The sequence below is a fragment of the Lolium rigidum genome, chromosome 7, assembly GCF_022539505.1.
Source record: "Lolium rigidum isolate FL_2022 chromosome 7, APGP_CSIRO_Lrig_0.1, whole genome shotgun sequence".
NCBI lineage: Eukaryota > Viridiplantae > Streptophyta > Magnoliopsida > Poales > Poaceae > Lolium > Lolium rigidum.
Genome location: NC_061514.1, coordinates 146,506,983 through 146,531,204, shown reverse-complemented (window position 1 = coordinate 146,531,204; position 24,222 = coordinate 146,506,983). Strand labels below are relative to the sequence as shown.

The following is a 24,222-nucleotide window of genomic DNA, read 5'->3' as shown; positions in this document are numbered from 1 at the left end:
TATCATGATGAGTACTATGAGATTTAATCGAGGCATTACGACAAAGTACATAGACCGCTATCCAGACATGCATCTATGCCTAAAAAGTCCACCTTCAGGTTATCATCCGAACCCCTTCCAGCATTAAGTTGCAAACAACGGACAATTGCATTAAGTATGGTGCGTAATGTAATCAACACAAATATCCTTAGACAAAGCATCGATGTTTTATCCCTAGTGGCAACAACACATCCACAACCTTAGAACTTTCGTCACCGTCCCAGATTCAATGGAGGCATGAACCCACTGTCGAGCATAAATACTCCCTCTTGGAGTCACAAGTATCAACTTGGCCAGAGCCTCTACTAGCAACGGAGAGCATGCAAGAACATAAACAACATATATGATAGATTGATAATCAACTTGACATAGTATTCAATATTCATCGGATCCCAACAAACACAACATGTAGCATTACGGATAGATGATCTTGATCATGATAGGCAGCTCACAAGATCTAACATGATAGCACAATGAGGAGAAGACAACCATCTAGCTACTGCTATGGACCCATAGTCCAGGGGTGAACTACTCACACATCGATCCGGAGGCGATCATGGCGATGAAGAGCCCTCCGGGAGATGATTCCCCTCTCCGGCAGGGTGCCGGAGGCGATCTCCTGAATCCCCCGAGATGGGATTGGCGGCGGCGTCTCTGGAAGGTTTTCCGTATCGTGGCTCTCGGCACTGGGGTTTTCGCGACGAAGGCTTTAAGTAGGTGGAAGGGCAGGTTTAGGGGCGACACGAGGGGCCCACACAACAGGGCGGCGCGGCCCCACCCTTGGCCGCGCGGCCCTGGTGTGGCGTCGCCTCGTCGCCCCACTTCGTAATCCTTTCGGTCTTCTGGAAGCTTCGTTGAAAAATAAGACCCTGGGCGTTGATTTCGTCCAATTCCGAGAATATTTCCTTACTAGGATTTCTGAAACCAAAAACAGCAGAAAACAACAACTGGCTCTTCGGCATCTCGTCAATAGGTTAGTGCCGGAAAATGCATAATAATGACATATAATGTGTATAAAACATGTGAGTATCATCATAAAAGTAGCATGGAACATAAGAAATTATAGATACGTTTGAGACGTATCAGCATCTTGCGGCATGGTGGGATGAATCGGCTCAGGCTAACTTTACATGACCGCGTTCATGAGATTTGCTCCACGCTCGACATGCAACTTGTATTGCATAAGTGGCTTTGCGGGTGTCTGTCTCTCCCACCATAGTGAAGATCCAATTTACTCTTTCTATTGACAACACTAGTATCACCGTTATGGTTCATGTTCGTAGGTAGATTGGATCTTACTCGAAAACCCTAAACCACGTAAAATATGCAAACCAAATTAGAGACGTCTAACTTGTTTTTGCAGGGTTTGGTGATGTGATATGGCCATAATGTGATGATGAATATGTATGAGATGATCATTATTGTATTGTGGCAACCGGCAGGAGCCTTACGGTTGTCTTTAAATTTTATGTTGAGTAGTATTTCAAAGTAGTTGTAATAGTTGCTACATGGGAGAAGAATCATGAAGACGGCGCCATTGACCTTGACGCTACACCGACGATGATGGAGATCATGCCCGTTGATGATGGAGATCATGTCTGTGCTTTGGAGATGAAGATCAAAGGCGCAAAGACAAAGGGTCCATATCATATCACATATGAATTGCATGTGATGTTAATCCTTTTATGCATCTTATATTGCTTAGATCGTGACGGTAGCATTATAAGATGATCCCTCTCACTAAATATCAAGATAATAAATTTTTCATCCTTAGTATGCACCATTGCTAAGACTTGTCATTTCAAAGCATCACGTGATGATCGGGTGTGATAGATTCTACATGTGCATACAACGGGTGCAAGCCAGTTTTGCACACGCGGATACTAAGGTTGCCTTGACGAGCCTAGCATGTACAGACATGGTCTCGGAACACGGGATACCGATAGGTAGAGCATGAGTCATATGATTGATATGATGAACACTTTGAGTGTTCGCCTTTGAAGTTACATCTTGTCTCGTGATGATCGGACTTGGTGTAGTGGATTTGGTTCGTGTGATCACTAAGACAGTGCGAGGGATATTGTTTTCAGTGGGAGTTCACCTAGTTTAATTTTGTAGAATTAAAATTTGAACTCAATTTGCCATAAACTTAGTCTAAACTCTTTGCAAATATATGTTGTAGATCATGACGTCCCCATCAATCAATTTTAACCAGTTCCTAGAGAAAGAAAAACTTAAAAGCAATGGTAGCAACTTCACCGACTGGTTCCGTCATGTGAGGATCTTCCTCAATGGCGGAAATCTGCAATATGTGCTTGATGCACCGCTAGGTCCCCCACCACCACCTGCAATATCCGAGGATGAAAAGAATGTTTACGAGACTCAGGTAACTCGGTATTCTCAAGTTCAGTGTGCCATCCTGTGCAGCCTAGAGGCGGAGCTCCAAAAACGTTTTGAGCACCACGACCCTTATGAGCTGGTCAATGAGATGAAAACGATATTTCAAACTCATGCGGCCGTGGAAAGCTATGAGGCCTCGAAACACTTATTTGGCTGTATGATGGAAGAGGGCAGCTCCGTTAGTGAGCACGTGCTCGCTATGTACGGGCACGCGAAGAAGCTCAGTGACTTGGGGATAGTGATTCCTAACCAGCTGGGTATTCATCGTGCCATCCAATCACTGCCACCAAGTTACAAGAACTTCGTGATGAACTACAACATGCAGAACATGAACAAGGAGTTACCTGAACTCTTCTCCATGCTGAAAGCTGCTGAGATTGAGATATAGAAAGAGCACCAAGTGTTGATGGTCAACAAGACCACCAGTTTCAAGAAGCAAGGCAAACCTAAGAAGGGAAACTTCAAGAAGGGCGGCAAGAAAGTTGCCGCGCCTCCCGAGAAGCCTAAGGCTGGCCCTAAACCTGATACCGAGTGCTATTACCGCAATGGGAAGGGGCACCGGAAGCGTAATTTCCCAAGTACTTGGCTGATCCGAAGAGCAGCCTTGTCAAGAAGAAGAAAGGTATATCTCGATATACATGTTATAGATGTCTATCTTACTAGTTCTCGTACTAGTGCCCGGGTATTTGATACTGGTTCGGTTGCTCACATTTGTAACTCGAAACAGGAACTACGGAATAAACGAAGCCTTGGCGAGGGACGAGGTGACGATGCGCGTTGGAAATGGATCCAAGGTCGATGTGATCGCTGTCGGCACGCTCCCTCTACATCTACCTTCGGGATTAGTTTTAAACCTCAATAATTGTTATTTGGTGCCTGCGTTGAGCATGAACATTATATCTGGATCTTGTTTAATGCAAGACGGTTATTCATTTAAGTCTGAGAATAATGGTTGTTCTATTTTTATGAATAATATCTTTTATGGTCATGCGCCTGAGACGAATGGTTTATTCTTGTTAAATCTCGATCATAGTGATGCACATGTTCATAACATTGATGCTAAACGAATTAAATTGAATGATAATTCTACTTATATGTGGCACTGTCGTCTTGGTCATATTGGAGTGAAGCGCATGAAGAAACTCCATTCCGATGGACTTCTTGAGTCACTTGACTTTGAGTCACTTGATAGATGCGAAGCATGTCTAATGGGAAAATGACTAAGACTCCATTCTCTGGTATAATGGAGCGAGCTATAGACTTATTGGAAATCATACATACCGATGTGTGTGTGGACCAATGACTGTAGCCTCGCGCGGTGGTTATCATTATGTTCTAACCTTCACAGATGATATGAGTAGATATGGGTATTTCTATTTCATGAAACATAAGTCCGAAACTTTCGAGAAGTTTAAGAAATTACAAAGTGAAGTAGAAAATCAACGTAACAAGAAGATTAAGTTTCTGCGTTCTGATCGCGGAGGCGAATATCTGAGTTATGAGTTTGGCATGCATTTAAAGAAATGCGGAATACTTTCACAGTTGACACCGCCGGGAACACCACAACGCAATGGTGTGTCCGAACGTCGTAATCGAACCCTCTTAGATATGGTTCGTTCTATGATGTCTCTTACTGATTTGCCATTATCGTTTTGGGGTTATGCATTAGAGAAAACTGCATTCACTTTAAATAGGGCACCATCTAAATCCGTTGAAACGACACCGTATGAATTATGGTTTAAGAAGAAACCCAAGCTGTCGTTCCTTAAAGTTTGGGGTTGCGAAGCTTATGTAAAAAAGTTACAACCTGACAAGCTAGAACCCAAAGCGGAGAAATGCGTCTTCATAGGATACCCTAAAGAATCTATTGGGTATACTTTCTATCACAAATCCGAAGGCAAAATCTTTGTTGCCAAGAACGGAACCTTTCTTGAGAAGGAGTTTCTCACTAAAGAAGTGACTGGAAGAAAAGTAGAACTCGACGAGGTTATTGAACCTTCTCTCGTAGATCAGAGTAGCGCAGTGCCGGAAGATGTTCCTGTACAGCCTACACCGATAAGAGAGGAAGCAAATGATAATGATCATGAAACTTCGAACGAGGTAGCTACTGAACCTCGCAGATCGACAAGGGAGCGTACCACTCCTGATTGGTATGATCCTTGTCTAAATGTCATGATTGTGGACAACAATGATAAAGACCCTGCGACGTATGAAGAAGCGATGATGAGCCCAGATTCCAACAAATGGAAAGAAGCCATGAAATCCGAAATGGGATCCATGTATGATAACAAAGTGTGGAATTTGGTAGACTTACCTGATAGCCGCAAGGTTGTCGAGAATAAATGGATCTTCAAGAGAAAAACAGATGCTGATGGTAATGTTACTGTCTATAAAGCTCGAATTGTCGCAAAGGGGTTCCGACAAATTCAAGGAGTTGACTACGATGAGACTTTCTCACCTGTAGCGAAGCTAAAGTCTGTGAGGATTTTGTTAGCAATAGCTGCATTTTTCGATTATGAGATTTGGCGTATGGATGTCAAAACGGCGTTCCTTAATGGTGACATTGAGGAATAGTTGTATATGGTACAAACCAAAGGTTTTGTCGATCCTAAAAATGCTGACAAGGTATGCAAACTTCAGCGTTCCATTTATGGACTGAAGCAAGCATCCAGGAGTTGGAACCGACGCTTTGATAAGGTGATCAAAGACTTCGGGTTTGTACAGTGTCATGGAGAGGCCTGTATTTACAAGAAAGTGAGTGGGAGCTCTGTATCATTCCTGATATTATATGTAGATGACATATTATTGATTGGGAATGATATAGAACTATTAAGCAGTGTAAAAGGTTATTTGAATAAGTGTTTTTCAATGAAAGACCTTGGTGAAGCAGCGTACATTTTAGGCATCAAGATTTATAGAGATAGATTAAGACGCCTAATAGGGCTTTCACAGAGTACATACCTGGACAAGATTCTAAAAAAGTTTAGAATGGATGAAAGTAAGAAAGGGTTCTTGCCTATGTTGCCAGGTAAGATCTTGAGTAAGACTCAAGGTCCGGCTACGGCAAAAGAAAGAGAGAGGATGAACAAGATCCCCTATGCATCAGCAGTAGGCTCTATCATGTATGCCATGCTGTGTACTAGACCGGATATAGCACATGCTGTTAGTTTGACCAGCAGATATCAAAGTGATCCATGAATGGAACACTGGACAGCGGTCAAGAATATCCTAAAGTACTTGAAAAGGACTAAGGATATGTTTCTTTGTTATGGCGGTGACCAAGAGCTCGTTGTAACCAGTTACACCGATGCAAGTTGGAACACTGATCCTGATGACTCTAAGTCTCAGTCTCGGTACGTGTTTATATTGAATGGTGCTGCAGTAAGCTAGTGCAGCTCCAAGCAGTGCACGGTGGCGAAGTCTACAACTGAATCAGAATACATAGCGGCTTCGGAGGCTTCATCGGAAGCGGTATGGATGAAGAGGTTCATTGTTGAGCTTGGTGTGGTTCCTAGTGCATTGGACCCACTAGTCATCTATTGTGACAACATGGGTGCCATCGCCAATGCACAAGAACCAAGGACACACAAGAAGCTGAAGCATATCAAGTTGCGTTTTCATTCGATTCGCGAGTACATCGAAGATGGAGAAGTAAAGATTTGCAAAGTACACACGGATCTGAATGTGGCAGATCCGTTGACTAAAGCTCTACCTAGGGCAAAGCATGACCAACACCAGAATGCCATGGGTGTTAGGTACCTTACAATGTAATCTAGATTATTGACTCTAGTGCAAGTGGGAGACTGTTGGAGATATGCCCAAGAGGCAATAATAAAGTGGTTATTATATATCTTTATGTTTATGATAAATGTTTGCATACCATGCTATAATTGTATTAACAGAAACATTGATACATGTGTGTTATGTAAACAAGAAGGAGTCCCTAGTAAGCCTCTTGTATAACTAGCTTGTTGATTAATAGATGATCATAGTTTCATGATCATGAACATTGGATGTTATTAATAACAAGGTTATGTCATTGATGAATGATGTAATGGACATACACCCAATTAAGCGTAGCATAAGATCACGTCATTAAGTTCATTTGCTATAAGCTTTTTAATACATAGTTACCTAGTCCTTCAACCATGAGATCATGTAAATCACTTATGCCGGAAGGGTACTTTGATTACATCAAACGCCACTGCGTAAATGGGTGGTTATAAAGGTGGGATTAAGTATTCGGAAAGTATGAGTTGAGGCATATGGATCAAGAGTGGGATATTGTCCATCCCGATGACGGATAGATATACTCGGGCCCTCTCGGTGGAATGTCGTCTAATTAGCTTGCAAGCATATGAATGGTTCATAAGAGATGACATACCACGGTACGAGTAAAGAGTACTTGTCGGAGACGAGGTTGAACAAGGTATTGAGATACCGATGATCAAACCTCGGACAAGTAACATATCGCGTGACAAAGGGAATCGGTTTCGTATGTAAATGGTTCAATCGATCACTAAGTCATCGTTGAATATGTGGGAGCCATTATGGATCTCCAGATCCCGCTATTGGTTATTGGTCGGAGAGAAGTCTCAACCATGTCTGCATAGTTCACGAACCGTAGGGTGACACACTTAAGGTTTGATGTCGTTTAAGTAGATATGGAATATGGAATGGAGTTCAAAGTTTTGTTCGTAGTCTCGGATGGGATCCAGGACATCACGAGGAGGTCCGGAATGGTCCGGAGAATAAGATTCATATATAGGAAGTCATTTTCTAAGTTTGAAAATGATCCGGTGCATTTATGGAAGGTTCTAGAAGGTTCTAGAAAAGTCCGAAAGAAATCACCATGGAAGGTGGAGTCCCGGAGGGACTCCACCTAACATGGCCGGCCAACCAAAGGGGGGAGGAGTCCTAGGTGGACTCCACCATAGGTGGCCGGCCACCCCACCAAGGAAAGGGAGAAGTCCCACCCCAAGTAGGATTCGTCCATATGGCAAGTTTTGTGTTGGGGTCTTATTCGAAGACTTTGAGGCAAACTCTTGGGGATTCCACCTATATAAAGAGGGGCAAGGGGAGGGGGCCGGCCACCACAATCTCCACCTTGGCCGCACCCATAGAGGCACCAAGGCCGGCGCCCCCTCTCCCCAAACCCTAGCCCCCTCCTCCTCCACCTCTCCCGCATACGCTTTGGCGAAGCCCTGCCGGAGATCTCCACCACCACCGTCACCACGCCGTCGTGCTGCCGGGATTCCGAGGAGGATCTACTACTTCCGCTGCCCGCTGGAACGGGGAGAAGGGCGTCGTCATCAACACCGAACGTGTGACCGAGTACGGAGGTGCTTCCCGACTGTGGCACCGTCAAGATCTTCTACGCGCTTTTGAAAGCGGCAAGTGATCATCTTCTGCAACAACGAGATCTAATCTCGTAGGATTTGGAAATCTTCGAGGGTTAGTCTCATGATCTTCTTGTTGCTCCCATCTTCTAGATTGCATCTTGGCTTGGTTTTCGTTCTTGCGGTAGGAATTTTTTTGTTTTCTATGCTACGAATCCCATCACCTATACTAGGGTATGTAAATGAAAGGTTATGATTGGTAGTCTGTGCACTGAGTGTGATAAATCAGGGCCAGTTACCCCTGACGGATTACTGCAATTATTGTGGCACAAGTGTACGACCTCTGCAGAGTATAAACCTATTCGAATAGCCGCGTCCGCGGTCATGGACAGTTGGAAAGGCCATACTGTTCCGTCATCAGAACTTTTCAAAATGTGGCTAGTGACTTGTGACTTGAAAGTGAAATGTGACTTTGACTTTGGAATCACCACAGAGTTGTGGGAATGACACTAATGTTCCCACTTGAGTTAAGTTAGGCAAATGAAGAGTCTTTGTTTACTAAATGCTTATGAAATAAAACTGGCTTTATACAAATGAACCTAGAGCTTAGAACCCCATTGATATAGTTGATAGTGCTTACACTAGTATTAGTTTGCGAGTACATTAAAGTACTCATGGCTTTGTCCCTAGCTATTCAAATGGCCAGACTATGAAGAGGAGCACCACTACCAGGAAGACGGACAGCAGGACGTCTATGATAACTAGGACCACTCCTGACGTCAAAAGTTGCATGTGGAGCAGATGTACCCCTACTACGTATTCCCGCTATTGTGTTATGTATTTGATCCTTAGATCAATCGTTGTAATGAGACTGGATCAAGTGATCCTTTTGATGTAAGACTATTATGGTGTTGTAATGAATGATGTGCTGTGATATGAACTTATTATGTCTCGCAAAAACAATCTTTCTGGGATTGCGATGTATGGCATAATAGGCATCTGGACTTAAAAATCCGGGTGTTGACACTCACCAATATCATGTCACACGATCTGAAAGGATAGAGATGCTATCCTATAGGGGGAGGGGGTGAATAGGTTTCTACAAATTTTACTTCACTTTCACAAGTTTTAGGCTATGCGGATAACAAAGGTGTTCCTAAAAACTAAGAGAAAATCCTATATGATGATATAGGAGACTTTAAACACGAAGGCTATTACATATGTAAATGCACAAGTAAAGGAGTTCAAACAAAATAACTGAGGCACACGCAAACGAAGATGTATTCCCATGCTCCCTTCCTTCAGAGGAAGTTACATCACGCTGGAGAAGTGTGTGTTACCACGAAGGACTTCCATACGGCACAAAGGCTCACCTTCTTCTCTTTGAGCCTCTTCCACGAAGTAAGAGCTCAATAACTAGTGGCAGGCCTTCAACATGACCTCCAAACCCTCGCAAACTTTTCCCGAAGAATATCCACAACCTGGAAGCTTCCGGGTGACCTAGCACACCATGGGTTTTCCGATAAACCCAAGAGTAACAAGAAACTTGACAAATTCGTGGCAGAATCTAATGCATCTAAAATGCATCTATGTCATTTGTAGTTTATTTTGCTATATTCCATAGTAATTCATTCAATCATGATTTAGAATTATTTTGCGATTTTTCTCTCAGATCCCTTTTATTTGTATTATAAGCTTGCAGGGAAGATATTTAGAATCATTTTGTGATTTTTCTCTCAGATCCCTTTTATCTGTATTATAACATTGCAGTGAAGAAAACCCTCTTTTTGTATTTTGACTTTAAGGAACCTTCACAAACTCAAAATGACATGAGATTTTTTCTATGCAAGTTTTTATGGAAAATGAAAACTTGGAGCACCCGGACCTCACCTGGGTCTGCCAGAGGGTCGAGATGGGCCAGGTGGTGTGTCCTGATACCCTGGCCGGGCCACTTATACCCATTTGCCCCTCGTGGCTCTGATGCCGTCCTTTTTTATGTATGTATGCACATAGAAAGAGATCACAAACACATAAACGGAGAGTCTTCAGCCTGCGTCTGACAGAGATGGGAGATCGGAGGGGGGAACCGCTGCCGGAATTGCCTCGAGGTGGCTCCACCACATCCGACATGGTCATCATCAATATCTACATCAACACCGCCTTCACCCTCTCCATCTCCCCGTTGTGATATCTTTGAAAACATTATGTATGAGGCATCATATCGTTTTCCCATGATGTATTGGATCTGTATGTTTAGTTTTGAGTAATACCTTATTCATGGCTATGGTGAAATAGTTTGATTATGCTTGCATACAAGTTGTTATATTCTATGATGGTGTTATGTACTGATGTATGAGTGCACACATATGTTGGGGGAATGCATAAGGTTGTCACCGTTACGTGTGTTTAGGGGTTTGGGATGGCGGGAGATGCTAGAAACCGTGTCATTTTGACCAACGGGGGGATAAACTAATGGGGACCTTGAAACTTACAACGGTGGTTGGACTTTATGTCTTAGTAACTTCATTGCTTGTTCACGTATGTGGCCTTGGGACCAATCACTAGGGGTGTATTTGCTCGGGTTCGGGGATGCACCTATCTATGGCTCCTCCATGGACGAAACAATAGAGTATCTTTATAAAAGTTAGATGTGATGATGCAAGACACATGTCGTTATTTGACCCATTGTGCGCTAGTTTCTAGGTCTAGAGTTGTAATAATTGAACTCCTTGGAACTTATGCATCTAGCTGGTATGAAACATGAGCTTCACTAAATGGGACAACCAAGACAAATTGAACATTCTCACTTGAGTTACCTTCACCCAGCTCCACCTTGCATAAGCTTTCTTTCATCTTTACTTTCAACACTTAGTTTTTTTTAGTTTACCGCTTTCTAGTTAGTATTATCAACAAATTAAACCTTTGCATATTATACTTTACTGGATTGCACAAAGGGCCATATTAGTGGTTTATTGGGCTTTACAAGATAAATAGTTTAACTTCAGCTAATCATGGATTCAACACTCAGATACTTATCGAATTGTGCTGCAGTGGTTCTGTGCCTTGGGGATTATCGGAATCATAATTTGGCTTGGTGGAAACGTAGATCCGGATATCCTCTTTTGTTTGGTCAAAGGGATTTTACTTTGAGTGGAGGAATGGGGAGAACTGAAAGCTTTGGTGGTGCTCAACAATGGAGGAGAGAAGTTGAGTGTATTTCCTTTTCTTGTGAGGAGGTAGGTAGTGTTTGGGAAAGAAGATGGGTATATACGGGTCCACCGGAAAAAACTAGCCATTTGGGCCATTTTGTGAAACCCGGACTGGGTTCGGAATTCCATCCATCCCAGATGATTCAGAATGATCCGAATCCATTTCGAGTTTGATTCCAATCCGATAACAGATGGACCATTGGAAACTCGGACTCGCCGGCAAAATGGGAGCCGACCAAGACGTCCTAGTCGTCATCCTCTCATTCCCATCGTGCACAATGCAACTGTCTCCTTTCCTCGTCCCCAAGCTAGAGGTGAAGGAGGAGCCACACTTCATACCAATGACATTGTCTTCGGCACTCCAGTCACGTGGCATAGTCTTCTGTGAATTCAAGGGGAGGTTATGCCATCGCCGCAGTCGCCGTCGTGAGATGACTCTCCATCCGGCACCCGAAGAAGCCATATAACCCACTTCCACCACCGAAGATGGAGAAGAAGGAGGAGCCAGCGTCCTGGCCCGTGAAGTACCAGTGTCGTCCCTCCCTTTCGACCCCGATGACCTAGAGTAGTGGGAGAGGCTCAATGCCACCCTGCACGCGTCGGTGAACATCGTACCGACATACATGAAGGAGTTCGCTGAGGCATGATTAGTGTACCAGAGCGGCAACTACGTCGACCTAAACGAAGACAATGATGACTAGGGCAGTGAAGACGTTGGCAACGAGCCCGACTACAACGCTTTCGACATGCGCGACTAGACCTTATTTCGACATAGGGAGCACTTTATAAATTCAAATGTTTACATGAAGACGATACGATCATTGAGCCTACACCCGACCTCTGCATATCAAAGGTGCACACAACCACAAAGAACAAGAAGAAAGGAGGATAAAAGAGGGAGAACTCATAGGCATGCTACATATTAGTAGAGACGATGAAAAAGCATATGGTGATAGAGAACCAATCGACAGCCTGAGCCGTCACCCATGCGGGATAAAACTCTTCCCTACTTGCTCCAACCACGAGCATACCTACCTAGCTAGTTGAAATTAGGTTTTTAAATTACGTTTTGTATAAATATGTAAAATTTCTTAAGAACTTAAAATTAAATTCATTGGTTTATTGGGGGTGTCGTCAGAGAGAGCCGTCCCTAGTACAGCAGCAACATGTACTGATATCTCCAATAGCGCTTTAAAAAGGTAAAAACTCTATAGGGGACGTCGCTGAAGATGCACTAGCTGGAAGCTCTGGTAGCACGGTCACTCAAGAATTGCTTCGCGGTAGCCCGGTCTTCCTAGATATCCCTTGCTCCCCCACTCCACCATATATCCACACACGTCTATAAATTGTGTGTCCGTGTCTAGTTCGCTACTCCCGGAAACCGGAACGAACCAAATCACGAAAGCAAAGAAGAGACGAGAGCACCACCCCGCACCGGCCCTCGTAATTGCCTCGTCGATCTCCAATCATAGGCCGGCTCGAGGTGCCGCGCGATTCAACGGACCTCTCCCCTTTTGTTTACTACTCCCCGCACAAATCATTTGCAGTTTTCTTTCCTTTTCTCCGTTTCGAGGAATCAGACCAAGCACCTGCCTAGCTAGGGGCCGTTTCGAGGTAGTAGTTGTTTTGTCTGGTTGGGCGGTGCTGGTGCGTTAATGGCGGTTGACCTCCTCCTCCCTTCTGCTCCTCGCGCCTTTAAATTGCGCGGGAAGAATCGTTCGTCGTGAGAGTCGCGGAGACAGAGCCTAGAGCACATCCAGTTTCCTTACGATTTAGTCTCGCCTGACGTCCTTAGCACTCCGTTTCTGGGCCTCCCCCCGTTTCTTGTTCGGTTCTGGGTCTGCTCTCGAGCGGCAGCTCCTTCTTGCCCCGGCTTCCCTAGCTTCTTTCAATGGCCGGCGAAGCAATGGCACCGGAGAAGCTCGTCGCGAGGAAGGGCCGGCTGCGGCAGCGCTACGACAACGAGTACCGCCTCGTGGCAGGGTGTGTGCCGTATCGGGTGGACAAAGACGGGCAGCTCGAGGTTCTCATGGTCTCCACGCCCAGCAGGCACGATCTCGTCTTCCCAAAGGTATAACATCAACGAACTCACTCTAACACACCACCATATATTTCATCGATAGGAAAGATGATGCAAATTGGTAGTACTACCATGCGCGTACTAACTGATGGTTCGATTGGTTGGTTTGCATTTCTCCAGGGCGGCTGGGAGGACGACGAGGACGTCTATGAAGCTGCCTGTCGCGAGGCGCTGGAGGAGGCCGGAGTCAGGGGCACCATCAACGTAACTACTCTACTCTCCCACACTATTCCTTCGTTTGCATGGTATAGCATCTTTGATTTCATGAAAGCAGCTTTTAGCCGGTGCAAGTTTAATGGTAATTAGCTGATTTGACCTCCTAGAGGCTAGAGATGTATCTATATATGATGATATACTATAAAAACACGGTAGAGACGAACATGATGCGATGTTCGGCAGGGAAAAGCAACCACCCGTCCGGGAAATTTTCTCTGTTGACAAGATCGGGCGGAGAGAATTTTGTGGATCGTAGCATAAGAATCAGGAGACAAGAAAAGGACATGGCCGTTGACTTGGTAATTTTTTAGTACCATATTAGGCTAATGCTACTAGTTAATTAAAGGTAAGCACATATTCCATCAGGACCTCATGACGTGGTGTAATTTCTTCACGATTATCCTCGAGTTCTCTAGTCGGCCGGGAGCCCTTGAATATTGTGAATCATTGCCTCTTTTATTCATCTTTGACGTGGTTCCTCTACACAATATATAATAAAAACATCTAGAGATCTCGAAGACTACTGTGCATGTGACGTGTCTCGTCTTTGCCAACACCGATCTAAACAATCAGCTCCGGCCTGCTGGTGACATGTCTGCGTTAAATATGCAGAGTAGTATTAGCATGTCCATGAATTAGCTGCTGCTGACGAGCAATTACCCGCCTGTTTTCCTTCAGAGAGACTCGCTGGGGCTGTGGGTGTTCAGGAGCAAGAGCAGCCAGAGCGAGCAGAGCAGCGACAGCCCGAGGGGCGCCTGCAAGGGCCACGTCTTCGCGCTCGAGGTCACCGAGGAGCTCGAGCAATGGCCGGAGCAAGACACCCACGGCAGGCGATGGGTCTCACCGGCGGACTCGTACGGGCTCTGCCGCTACGACTGGATGCGCGAGGCGCTGACGGCGTTGCTGGACCGTTCTTCAACTTGGACGTCCCCTGTAGTGGCAGCCGTTGCGGTGACTGAGAGCCCTGCGGTGCCGGATCAGCTGAACGAGCACGCTGGCATGTGCATGAACATGATACTGGCCGCGGATCGAGCGGTGGCGCTGTGCTGAACTGCTATAGATGTGGATGAACTGACGACACACAGGCTCAGCTCAGCAGCCAGAAGCCCAGGACTCGTCTGATGATATCTTCCTTCATTTCTTCATTGTCGCTATCATCAGTAATTAATCAGCGTTCGTCGTAATTATACAGAGTCATCCGGCATATATGATCGAACCCTAACCTCTGATGATTGCCAACTTGTATGATCGATCCATAACTTGTATTCCCAATGTAATGTGTAACTCTAAGAGCCACTTAATCAAGTCACCGTGCCTGTAAATGTTTTCTTTTGTTCCGCAAATAGATCCGGTGATTAAGTTTTGTTATCGCCACCTCTCAACTTGTACTCCCTTGTTGATTCTTGTTAAGGTTGCTGCCAATGTACGACGACATATACACTGATAAAGTACAAAACATGAATTTAAGGTTCAGATATCTAAAGTTCCTCCATTACTACTTTGAAACACCACCCCAGTAATCCAAGAAAACTTACATTAGTTGGCCAACTTGAAAACGAACTCTAGCTTTGTTTGTTTAAGAAAACGGAGCAAGTAAAGAAGCAAGAGAGGAATGGGTCTCGCCGGGGAAAAAATACATATAGAAAAGAACAAACAAGACTGTCTGTCTCCTGGTTCTTGAGTTTGTTGGTGGGCTGGGCCGTCCAAAATTGACCTGTACCGCAATCAAAAAACCGTTGAAAATAAGGATGCAATTTGGCATCCTCTTATCATTGCTCATTGACATGGTCTGCCTAGCAGACAAATACAGTACCATTCACTATTTCAAACTGAAAAGTTCAATCCATCAAGTGTCCTCAACCTAGAAAGGAGACTATGTATCAAGTTGCGCCAATCAGGCATCGCACGTTGGTTATGTTTCAATATTGTTTGATATTTCACTTGAAATTATCTGATGATGAACTCATTTCGATATTGTGGAGCTTTCAGTCTTTTCTGAATTCAGCGAAGGTGTACACAGACACAGCAGAGCTAAACTATCTAGGCTTATCCTGTAGCAGCGTTTAGTTGGAAATGAAAATGGAAGCTTTTACACATCTAGTCTGATTTTCAGAGAGTTAAGCTGAAGAAGAAAACTTTTACTCCCCGAGTATATAAAAGAACATGAACTGAAGCAACATTAGCAACTGTACTAGGGGCGTCATCGTGGATCTCTATTCCCCTCGGTTTCGTTCTTGTTTCTGGTGTGGAAGTCTTGGTTTTTCTTGTTCTCTTTTGTTTATCATTGATCTGCTGTGTAAGAGTTTTTTTCAATCACCTTGTATTGGTTCGATCTTGTGTGGCTTTCTTTATAAAGCGGGACGAAAGCCTGTTTCGACGAACATTAGCAACTGATCAAATGCCAATAGGTCTTATACATAGTATATTTAATCTTTATTTAAGAGTGGTAGGCTCAGGGTTTTTCCTCGTCCGGTATTTCCGGTTACCACTAAGAAAAAAATACGATATTTACATAATTTCAAATTGAGAAAAAGGCCCAACCAGGTTACTAAACTTGAACATAGGCATGGCTAAGTGGCCATTGACATGGTCCAGAATCCAGAGCTTGGGCGGTAGGTTTTGAATTTTTGAACGGTTCATAGCCTCTAGCACATGCCAGCTGAAAACTTTGTTTAGCTTACCATTGCCATCAGATATCTGGATATCTCATGTCATGCACTGAATATAGCCTGCAGAATGCTGCAGCCTTCAATCTATTTAAAACTTTCGTTCAGTAAAGGTGTATGCCATAGACTGAAGTTTTTGTCTGTTGTTGTTCTTTCTCTGCTAGGTCAAGTAGGAAAGTTTCGTCTTTGCTCTCCATTGTTAAGAAAGTCAGGAAAATCGTAACCAGCTTGCTAGAGCAACACAATATTGACTTAGCCTTCAGGTTGGTCCATGCCAAAGAACATGCAACGCCAATTGGATCATGGAGCACGCGAACATGCCTGGGTGGGCGTGGGTCACGGTATTGACTTTCACTTCTCCTACTTGCTTAGTAACACTAGCTAGGTAGTATATATAGGTTACATGTTGAAGCTTACATTTCTTTGGATGCCCTAGCAAGTTAATGGATATGCCTATATATGCACTGCAATAATTCCGAAAAAAAAAGAGAGGAGATTGGTCCTAAATTCGGATCAGCTACGCTCTCCACACCAAAACACATGATAGAATAGCCATAATAGCTCCTTGTTTAAGCTAATTTAGCTAGCTTAGCCCCCCTCATTGAGATGTCACACTAGCTTTGCCCTTCTTAAGATTGGATTCTGGCTCCGGCTCTGGCCATTGCTACTAAAGATATGCCAGACGAGAAAGCAGTTGCCGGTGGATGATGTCCCGGAAGGCTTGGATTGCATAGATTCTAGCAGATGATGTTAAGATGCACCGATTGCAGCTCACTGATGGAGAAGGACTGGAGAGCTCAGCTTAACAACATCAAATTTAGAGAATTACCAACATTGACACCATCAAATTTATGCTACTTGATCAATGATAAGATATACTTCCATGTTATGATTTTATATCTAAATAACATAATTTCATATAAACTTATGATCACACGTTGGGGACAATTTCTATGTCCTAAATGATCTTCATTTGACACGGAGATAGTATGATAGTCCCTGTTATAAGCTTAAAATGGTTGCAATGGAATTAATTTGCGTAGCTAAACATTAAAGCTAGATAGTATTTTTTAATAATCAATACCACATATATTTATAGCAAATAGTACATGGTACATGGGATGTATCCAGCGGTTACAAATTCAAGTTCACAAGAAACGAGTAAATCTTCGAGATCTTCAAACTCTATCTTCTTGCATGACACAATTTTGTACTTTTCTGAAGACAGCCAAACGAACATACCAAACCAGTGACCTGTAAATACCAATGAGAATGCCTAGGCTACATGAAGACGCACATCCATTAAACTAGTCAATCAACATCGACGAAAATATCAACACAAGTGTTCCAGGGAAAAATAACCGGTCAGTCTGATCGATGTCGCTGGAGAGCCGAGAGTACGAATCACCATTACAATGGACGTAATAGACGGGACAAATATTGCGAGGACAATCCTCCTCGCGACAACCTTGAGAAAACATCCAAAAACAACATGATGAAGCTAGATCTGAAGTCCCATACCCAGATAAATTTCTTCTTCCAACACCATCACTGACGCCGGGGCATCGAACGAAGGTTCGAAGAGCATTTATTGTAGACGAATCAATCTCCCTAGATGCGGAAGCATATAAGAAGACAGCTACCAAAACCCTAATCTAGTCTATTGAAAACACTACTTTTATTGAAAAACTCAACACATAGATTAGGTATCGTAGACGCCGACGAACCGGCCGGAGGAGGGGGAACCGATCTATGAAGGAGGCTGAGCGGAGGCGGCTATTCTTCTCGAGGGGGCGGCTGCGTGCCAGGCTTTGTTTCTCTAAAACAAATGTTTGCTCATTGAAGGACAAAGTCATTTCATGCATTACAAGAGAGTAAGCTGTGTCCTACCAACGCATAAACGAAAAAGTTGGATAAGAGATCATATGGCAGGAAACAACCTAGAGCTATAGAAGCTAAACATAGGCACTTATACATAGTAAATCTTCAGTAGGAGTAGTAGAAATTGAGAAGCTATATATGGTCCTCCTTTTGCATTAACAAGATTAGCAATCTTTGTTAGTTTCTTACTTTCCATTTGCACTTCATACTGGTAAGCATTTCACCTTCAACTTGATTGTGTACACGGTGTTCAAAGTTTGTACATGCATCCATGCTAAATCTTGGGGAAGACTATGGTTAAGGTGCACATGCTTCGGTTAAACTATCTCGCTTTGTGTGTAAACGAACATGCAGTGCGTATAGGAGGAGGTTGTACCGTCTCACTGGAACTTTTAAAGAGCAACGTGTTTGTTGAGAAACTGGTTAGAGGCGCATGACTTTATTCGTCCTAGGTCCTTGTTTGTTCTTGTGAGGATCAGGTGTTGAAAGGTCATGTTCCATACAGTTTGTTATATCTTGGAAATTCACTTTTGATCTTGCTTTTTAAATGAAGGAAGCATCTCGGAAATTTCCATGATAATTGCTTAAAAAAAAAACACGTCCCCAAAAGCTCAAATGGATACAGTTATTATACTGTAGTTCGTGATGTTGTTAAGTTGCATGGAATTGAAGTCGTACAGAGACCTTGTTACGATACAGTGTACTACCTAAGCTAATCTCTCTCTAGACTTCAACGATAGTTAGTGGCAGAACAATGAAAAAATGTATTTTTATGATATCACACGTGTAATACAGAGTTTACCTAAAGAAAAATTATAATTTGGGAATTGCTAGTTCTCAGATGACCGAGAATTACCCTTGTGCTCAGTAAACTCCCGCAACATCAGATTTGCATACTAATTTGTGCGCTTGAGTTGTAACTGAGATTTTTCTAGTTGTAACCAAGTTAGTGCTTAGTAGACTCCTGCAATGTCGGATTTGCATCTTAATTAATGCACATAATTTGTAACTGATTTTTCCAGTTCTAAGTGGGTCTCAATTGCAAGTGATGTTGTAACTACGAAAAATGGATCTAAACCTCTGGTAGGTCAAGAGTATGGCTAAGTGGCCAGATTATGTGTTAAACTACCGGCTTACATGGGTAAGCCGGAGGACAGTACTCGTCACTCAATATGATGTTAGCCGGATTAATGGTCAACCGGCTTGGGTAATCTGGAATACCGGCATAGCCATGCCGGAATGGAGGTACCGGCATACTGTAAGCCGGTAAGGTCAAGGTACATGAGATAATAGAAAGAGGATCGAAGAATGAAGATCTGGCATACTTTAGTGGAACCAGAATAGGGGTCCGGCACAGGTCCAATGGTCATGTGCCTGCTCCCAAAGTCCATGCTCGGGTCATGCCACTATAGACATGGAAGAGATACAGATAATATCTTCATGACGAAGGCGAGCGCTACATCCCAAGGGAGGGCAGGCCACGCGATGACGAAATGTATAGTGGTCAGCGGTACAGTGCCAGAAGGCGGCCAAGTCAGAGCTAGAGTACCTCATGGGTGATGACCGAAGCTACATGCCAAAGGCTGGCGTAGGCCCATATCCACAATAAGTGGATTTAACCCATGCTAGGGTTTCACCCTTGTGACCTGCCTCCCCACTGTATAAGGAGAGGTAGGACTCCCTTGCATGGGACGACTCTCGAGTTCCTCTCATTCTCCCCCTTAGAGAGAGGAGTTCATCTTCTACCTCTCGCTATACAGCTCAAGGAGCGCCTCTGTAGCTCTCATATACAGAGCGGTCATGGCATCTCCCCTCCTCCGGATCCCCTGGGGCATGGCCCCAACTTAAGCTTACTTATGGCATCTGTTTGTTCACCACGACGACAGTTGGTGCCCATCATGGGGCTAGTAGCCGCGCCGGCCGGGGTTCATATCCAGATGGGGCTCATCTCCTCTTCCGGAGAGAGTGTGGTTTCTAGCCAACTTCAGAGACTCGGCTCGCTGGACATCGTCAGCGACAAACATTGACAGCTTCCGCAGCGACGCCTTCCCCAGGAGCGACCACTTCATCTCCTTCGGCGTGCATTTTGTCTACGTCGGCACGGCGCCGGCATGCTGGTATCCCAGTGTGGTGCAGGTGGCGGCTGATCCACCGGACGTCTACACGGCTCGCTTGGCAGCGTTTCGACCGCTCCGCTAGCTGCGGGAGGGCTGGTGTGGACGACACCATCAAGGGCGCAACCGACGACAAGGACACCATCGGCAAACCCGGACGCTTGGCCAAGCCGGCGCTCGAGCAGCAGCAGAACAATGCCGGCACATCCAACGTGCCCCCTACGCCGACTCTGCTCCAAGACGCCATCAACAAGCTGGCAACGCCGATTGCGGCCGATGTCGAGTTGGTCGCGACTCAGGCGAGTTGGAGGTGAGAAAAAGAGCTTGATGGCGTGTATTTCACACGTTCGTTGGGCAACCCCAAGAGGAAGGTATGATGCGCACAGCAGCAAGTTTTCCCTCAGAAAGAAACCAAGGTTTATCGAACCAGGAGGAGCCAAGAAGCACGTTGAAGGTTGATGGCGGCGGGATGTAGTGCGGCGCAACACCAGGAATTCCGGCGCCAACGTGGAACCCGCACAACACAACCAAAGTACTTTGCCCCAACGAAACAAGTGAGGTTGTCAATCTCACCGGCTTGCTGTAACAAAGGATTAACCGTATTGTGTGGAAGATGATTGTTTGCAGAGAAAATAGTAAAACAAGTATTGCAACAGATTTGTATTTCGAGATTAAAGAATGGACCGGGGTCCACGAGTTCACTAGAGGTGTCTCTCCCATAAGATAAAAGCATGTTGGGTGAACAAATTACAGTCGGGCAATTGACAAATAGAGAGGGCATAACAATGCACATACATGTCATGATAAGTATAGTGAGATTTAATTGGGCATTACGACAAAGTACATAGACCGCCATCCAACCGCATCTATGCCTAAAAAGTCCACCTTCAGGTTATCGTCCGAACCCCTTCCAGTATTAAGTTGCAAAGCAACAGACAATTGCATTAAGTATGGTGCGTAATGTAATCAACAACTACATCCTCGGACATAGCGCCAATGTTTTATCCCTAGTGGCAACAGACAACACAACACAACCTTAGAACTTTCTGTCACTGTCCCAGGTGTCAATGCAGGCATGAACCCACTATCGAGCATAAATACTCCCTCTTGGAGTTAAAAGCAAAAACTTGGCCAGAGCCTCTACTAATAACGGAGAGCATGCAAGATCATAAACAACACATATGTAATAACTTGATAATTAACATAACATGGTATTCTCTATCCATCGGATCCCGACAAACACAACATAGAGTATTACGGATAGATGATCTTGATCATGTTAGGCAGCTCACAAGATCCAACAATGAAGCACAATGAGGAGAAGACAACCATCTAGCTACTGCTATGGACCCATAGTCCAGGGGTGAACTACTCACTCATCACTCCGGAGGCGACCATGGCGGTGTAGAGTCCTTCGGGAGATGAATCCCCTCTCCGGCAGGGTGCCGGAGGAGATCTCCGAATCCCCCGAGATGGGATCGGCGGCGGCGCGTCTCGCAAGGTTTTCCGTATCGTGGTTTTTCGCATCGGGGGTTTCGCGACGGAGGCTTTAAGTAGGCGGAAGGGCGAGTCGGGGGCCGACGAGGGGCCCACACCACAGGGCGGCGCGGGCCCCCCTTGGCCGCGCCGCCTTGTGGTTTGGCCACCTCGTGGCCCCACTTCGTATGCTCTTCGGTCTTCCGGAAGGTTCGTGGCAAAATAGGCCCCCGGGTCTTCGTTTCGTCCAATTCCGAGAATATTTCGTTACTAGGATTTCTGAAACCAAAAACAGCAGAAAACGAGAATCGGCACTTCGGCATCTTGTTAATAGGTTAGTTCCGGAAAATGCACGAATATGACATAAAGTGTGCATAAAACATGTAGGTATCATCAATAATATGGCATAGAACATAAGAAATTATCGATACGTCGGAGACGTATCAAGCATCCCCAAGCTTAGTTTCTGCTCGTCCCGAGCGAGTGTAAAACGATAACAAAGATAATTTCTGAAGTGACATGCCATCATAACCTTGATCATACTATTTGTAAACATATGTAGTGGATGCAGCGATCAAAACAATGGTAATGACATGAGTAAACAAGTGAATCATAAAGCAAAGACTTTTCATGAATAGTACTTCAAGACAAGCATCAATAAGTCTTGCATAAGAGTTAACTCATAAAGCAATAAATCAAAGTAAAGGCATTGAAGCAACACAAAGGAAGATTAAGTTTCAGCGGTTGCTTTCAACTTGTAACATGTATATCTCATGGATAATTGTCAACATAGAGTAATATAACAAGTACAATATGCAAGTATGTAGGAATCAATGCACAGTTCACACAAGTGTTTGCTTCTTGAGGTGGAGAGAGATAGGTGAACTGACTCAACATAAAAGTAAAGAGAATGGTCCTTCAAAGAGGAAAGCATCGATTGCTATATTTGTGCTAGAGCTTTTATTTTGAAAACATGAAACAATTTTGTCAACGGTAGTAATAAAGCATATGAGTTATGAAAATTATATCTTACAAGTTGCAAGTCTCATGCATAGTATACTAATAGTGCCCGCACCTTGTCCTAATTAGCTTGGACTACCGGATCTTTGCAATGCACATGTTTTAACCAAGTGTCACAATGGGGTACCTCCATGCCGCCTGTACAAAGGTCTAAGGAGAAAGCTCGCATTTTGGATTTCTCGCTTTTGATTATTCTCAACTTAGACATCCATACCGGGACAACATGGACAACAGATAATGGACTCCTCTTTAATGCATAAGCATGTGGCAACAATTATTATTCTCATATGAGATTGAGGATGTATGTCCAAAACTGAAACTTCCACCATGATTCATGGCTTTAGTTAGCGGCCCAATGTTCTTCTCTAACAATATGCATGCTCCAACCATAAAGGTGGTAGATCTCTCTTACTTCAGACAAGACGGACATGCATAGCAACTCACATGATATTCAACAAAGAATAGTTGATGGCGTCCCCTGAAACATGGTTATCGCACAACAAGCAACTTAATAAGAGATAAAGTGCATAAGTACATATTCAATACCACAATAGTTTTTAAGCTATTTGTCCCATGAGCTATATATTGCAAAGGTGAATGATGGAATTTTAAAGGTAGCACTCAAGCAATTTACTTTGGAATGGCGGATAAATACCATGTAGTAGGTAGGTATGGTGGACACAAATGGCATAGTGGTTGGCTCAAGGATTTTGGATGCATGAGAAGTATTCCCTCTCGATACAAGGTTTAGGCTAGCAAGGTTATTTGAAACAAACACAAGGATGAACGGTGCAGCAAAACTCACATAAAAGACATATTGTAAACATTATAAGACTCTACACCGTCTTCCTTGTTGTTCAAAACTCAATACTAGATATTATCTAGACTCTAGAGAAACCAAATATGCAAACCAAATTAGCAAGCTCTAAGTATTTCTTCATTAATGGGTGCAAAGTATATGATGCAAGAGCTTAAACATGAGCACAACAATTGCCAAGTATCAAATTATCCAAGACATTTTAGAGTTACTACATGTAGCATTTTCCAATTCCAACCATATAACAATTTAACGAAGAAGAAACTTCGCCATGAATACTATGAGTAGAGCCTAAGGACATACTTGTCCATATGCTACAGCGGAGCGTGTCTCTCTCCCATAAAGTGAATGCTAGGATCCATTTTATTCAAACAAAACAAAAAACAAAAACAAACCGACGCTCCAAGCAAAGTGCATAAGATGTGACGGAATAAAAATATAGTTTCAGGGGAGGAACCCGATAATGTTGTCGATGAAGAAGGGGATGCCTTGGGCATCCCCAAGCTTAGACGCTTGAGTCTTCTTAGAATATGCAGGGGTGAACCACCGGGGCATCCCCAAGCTTAGAGCTTTCACTCTCCTTGATCATATTGCATCATACTCCTCTCTTGATCCTTGAAAACTTCCTCCACACCAAACTCGAAACAACTCATTAGAGGGTTAGTGCACAATAAAAATTCACATGTTCAGAGGTGACACAATCATTCTTAACACTTCTGGACATTGCATAAAGCTACTGGACATTAATGGATCAAAGAAATTCATCCAACATAGCAAAAGAGGCAATGCGAAATAAAAGACAGAATCTGTCAAAACAGAACAGTCCGTAAAGATGGATTTTATTAGGCCACCAGACTTGCTCAAATGAAAATGCTCAAATTGAATGAAAGTTGCGTACATATCTGAGGATCATGCACGTAAATTGGCTTAATTTTCTGAGCTACCTACAGGGAGGTAGACCCAGA

General features: G+C 43.9%; 1 protein-coding gene across 1 annotated transcript; it reads left to right on the top strand.

Annotated features, from left to right (window-relative positions):
* The first annotated feature begins 12,358 nt into the window (after positions 1-12,358).
* LOC124677121 (nudix hydrolase 13, mitochondrial-like) lies at positions 12,359-14,628 on the top strand. The gene is made up of 3 exons (XM_047213117.1): positions 12,359-13,058; positions 13,188-13,271; positions 13,962-14,628. The coding sequence occupies exons 1-3, from the start codon at positions 12,879-12,881 to the stop codon at positions 14,331-14,333; spliced, it is 636 nt and encodes a 211-aa protein (XP_047069073.1). The 5' UTR covers positions 12,359-12,878; the 3' UTR covers positions 14,334-14,628.
* Positions 14,629-24,222: the final 9,594 nt, after the last annotated feature.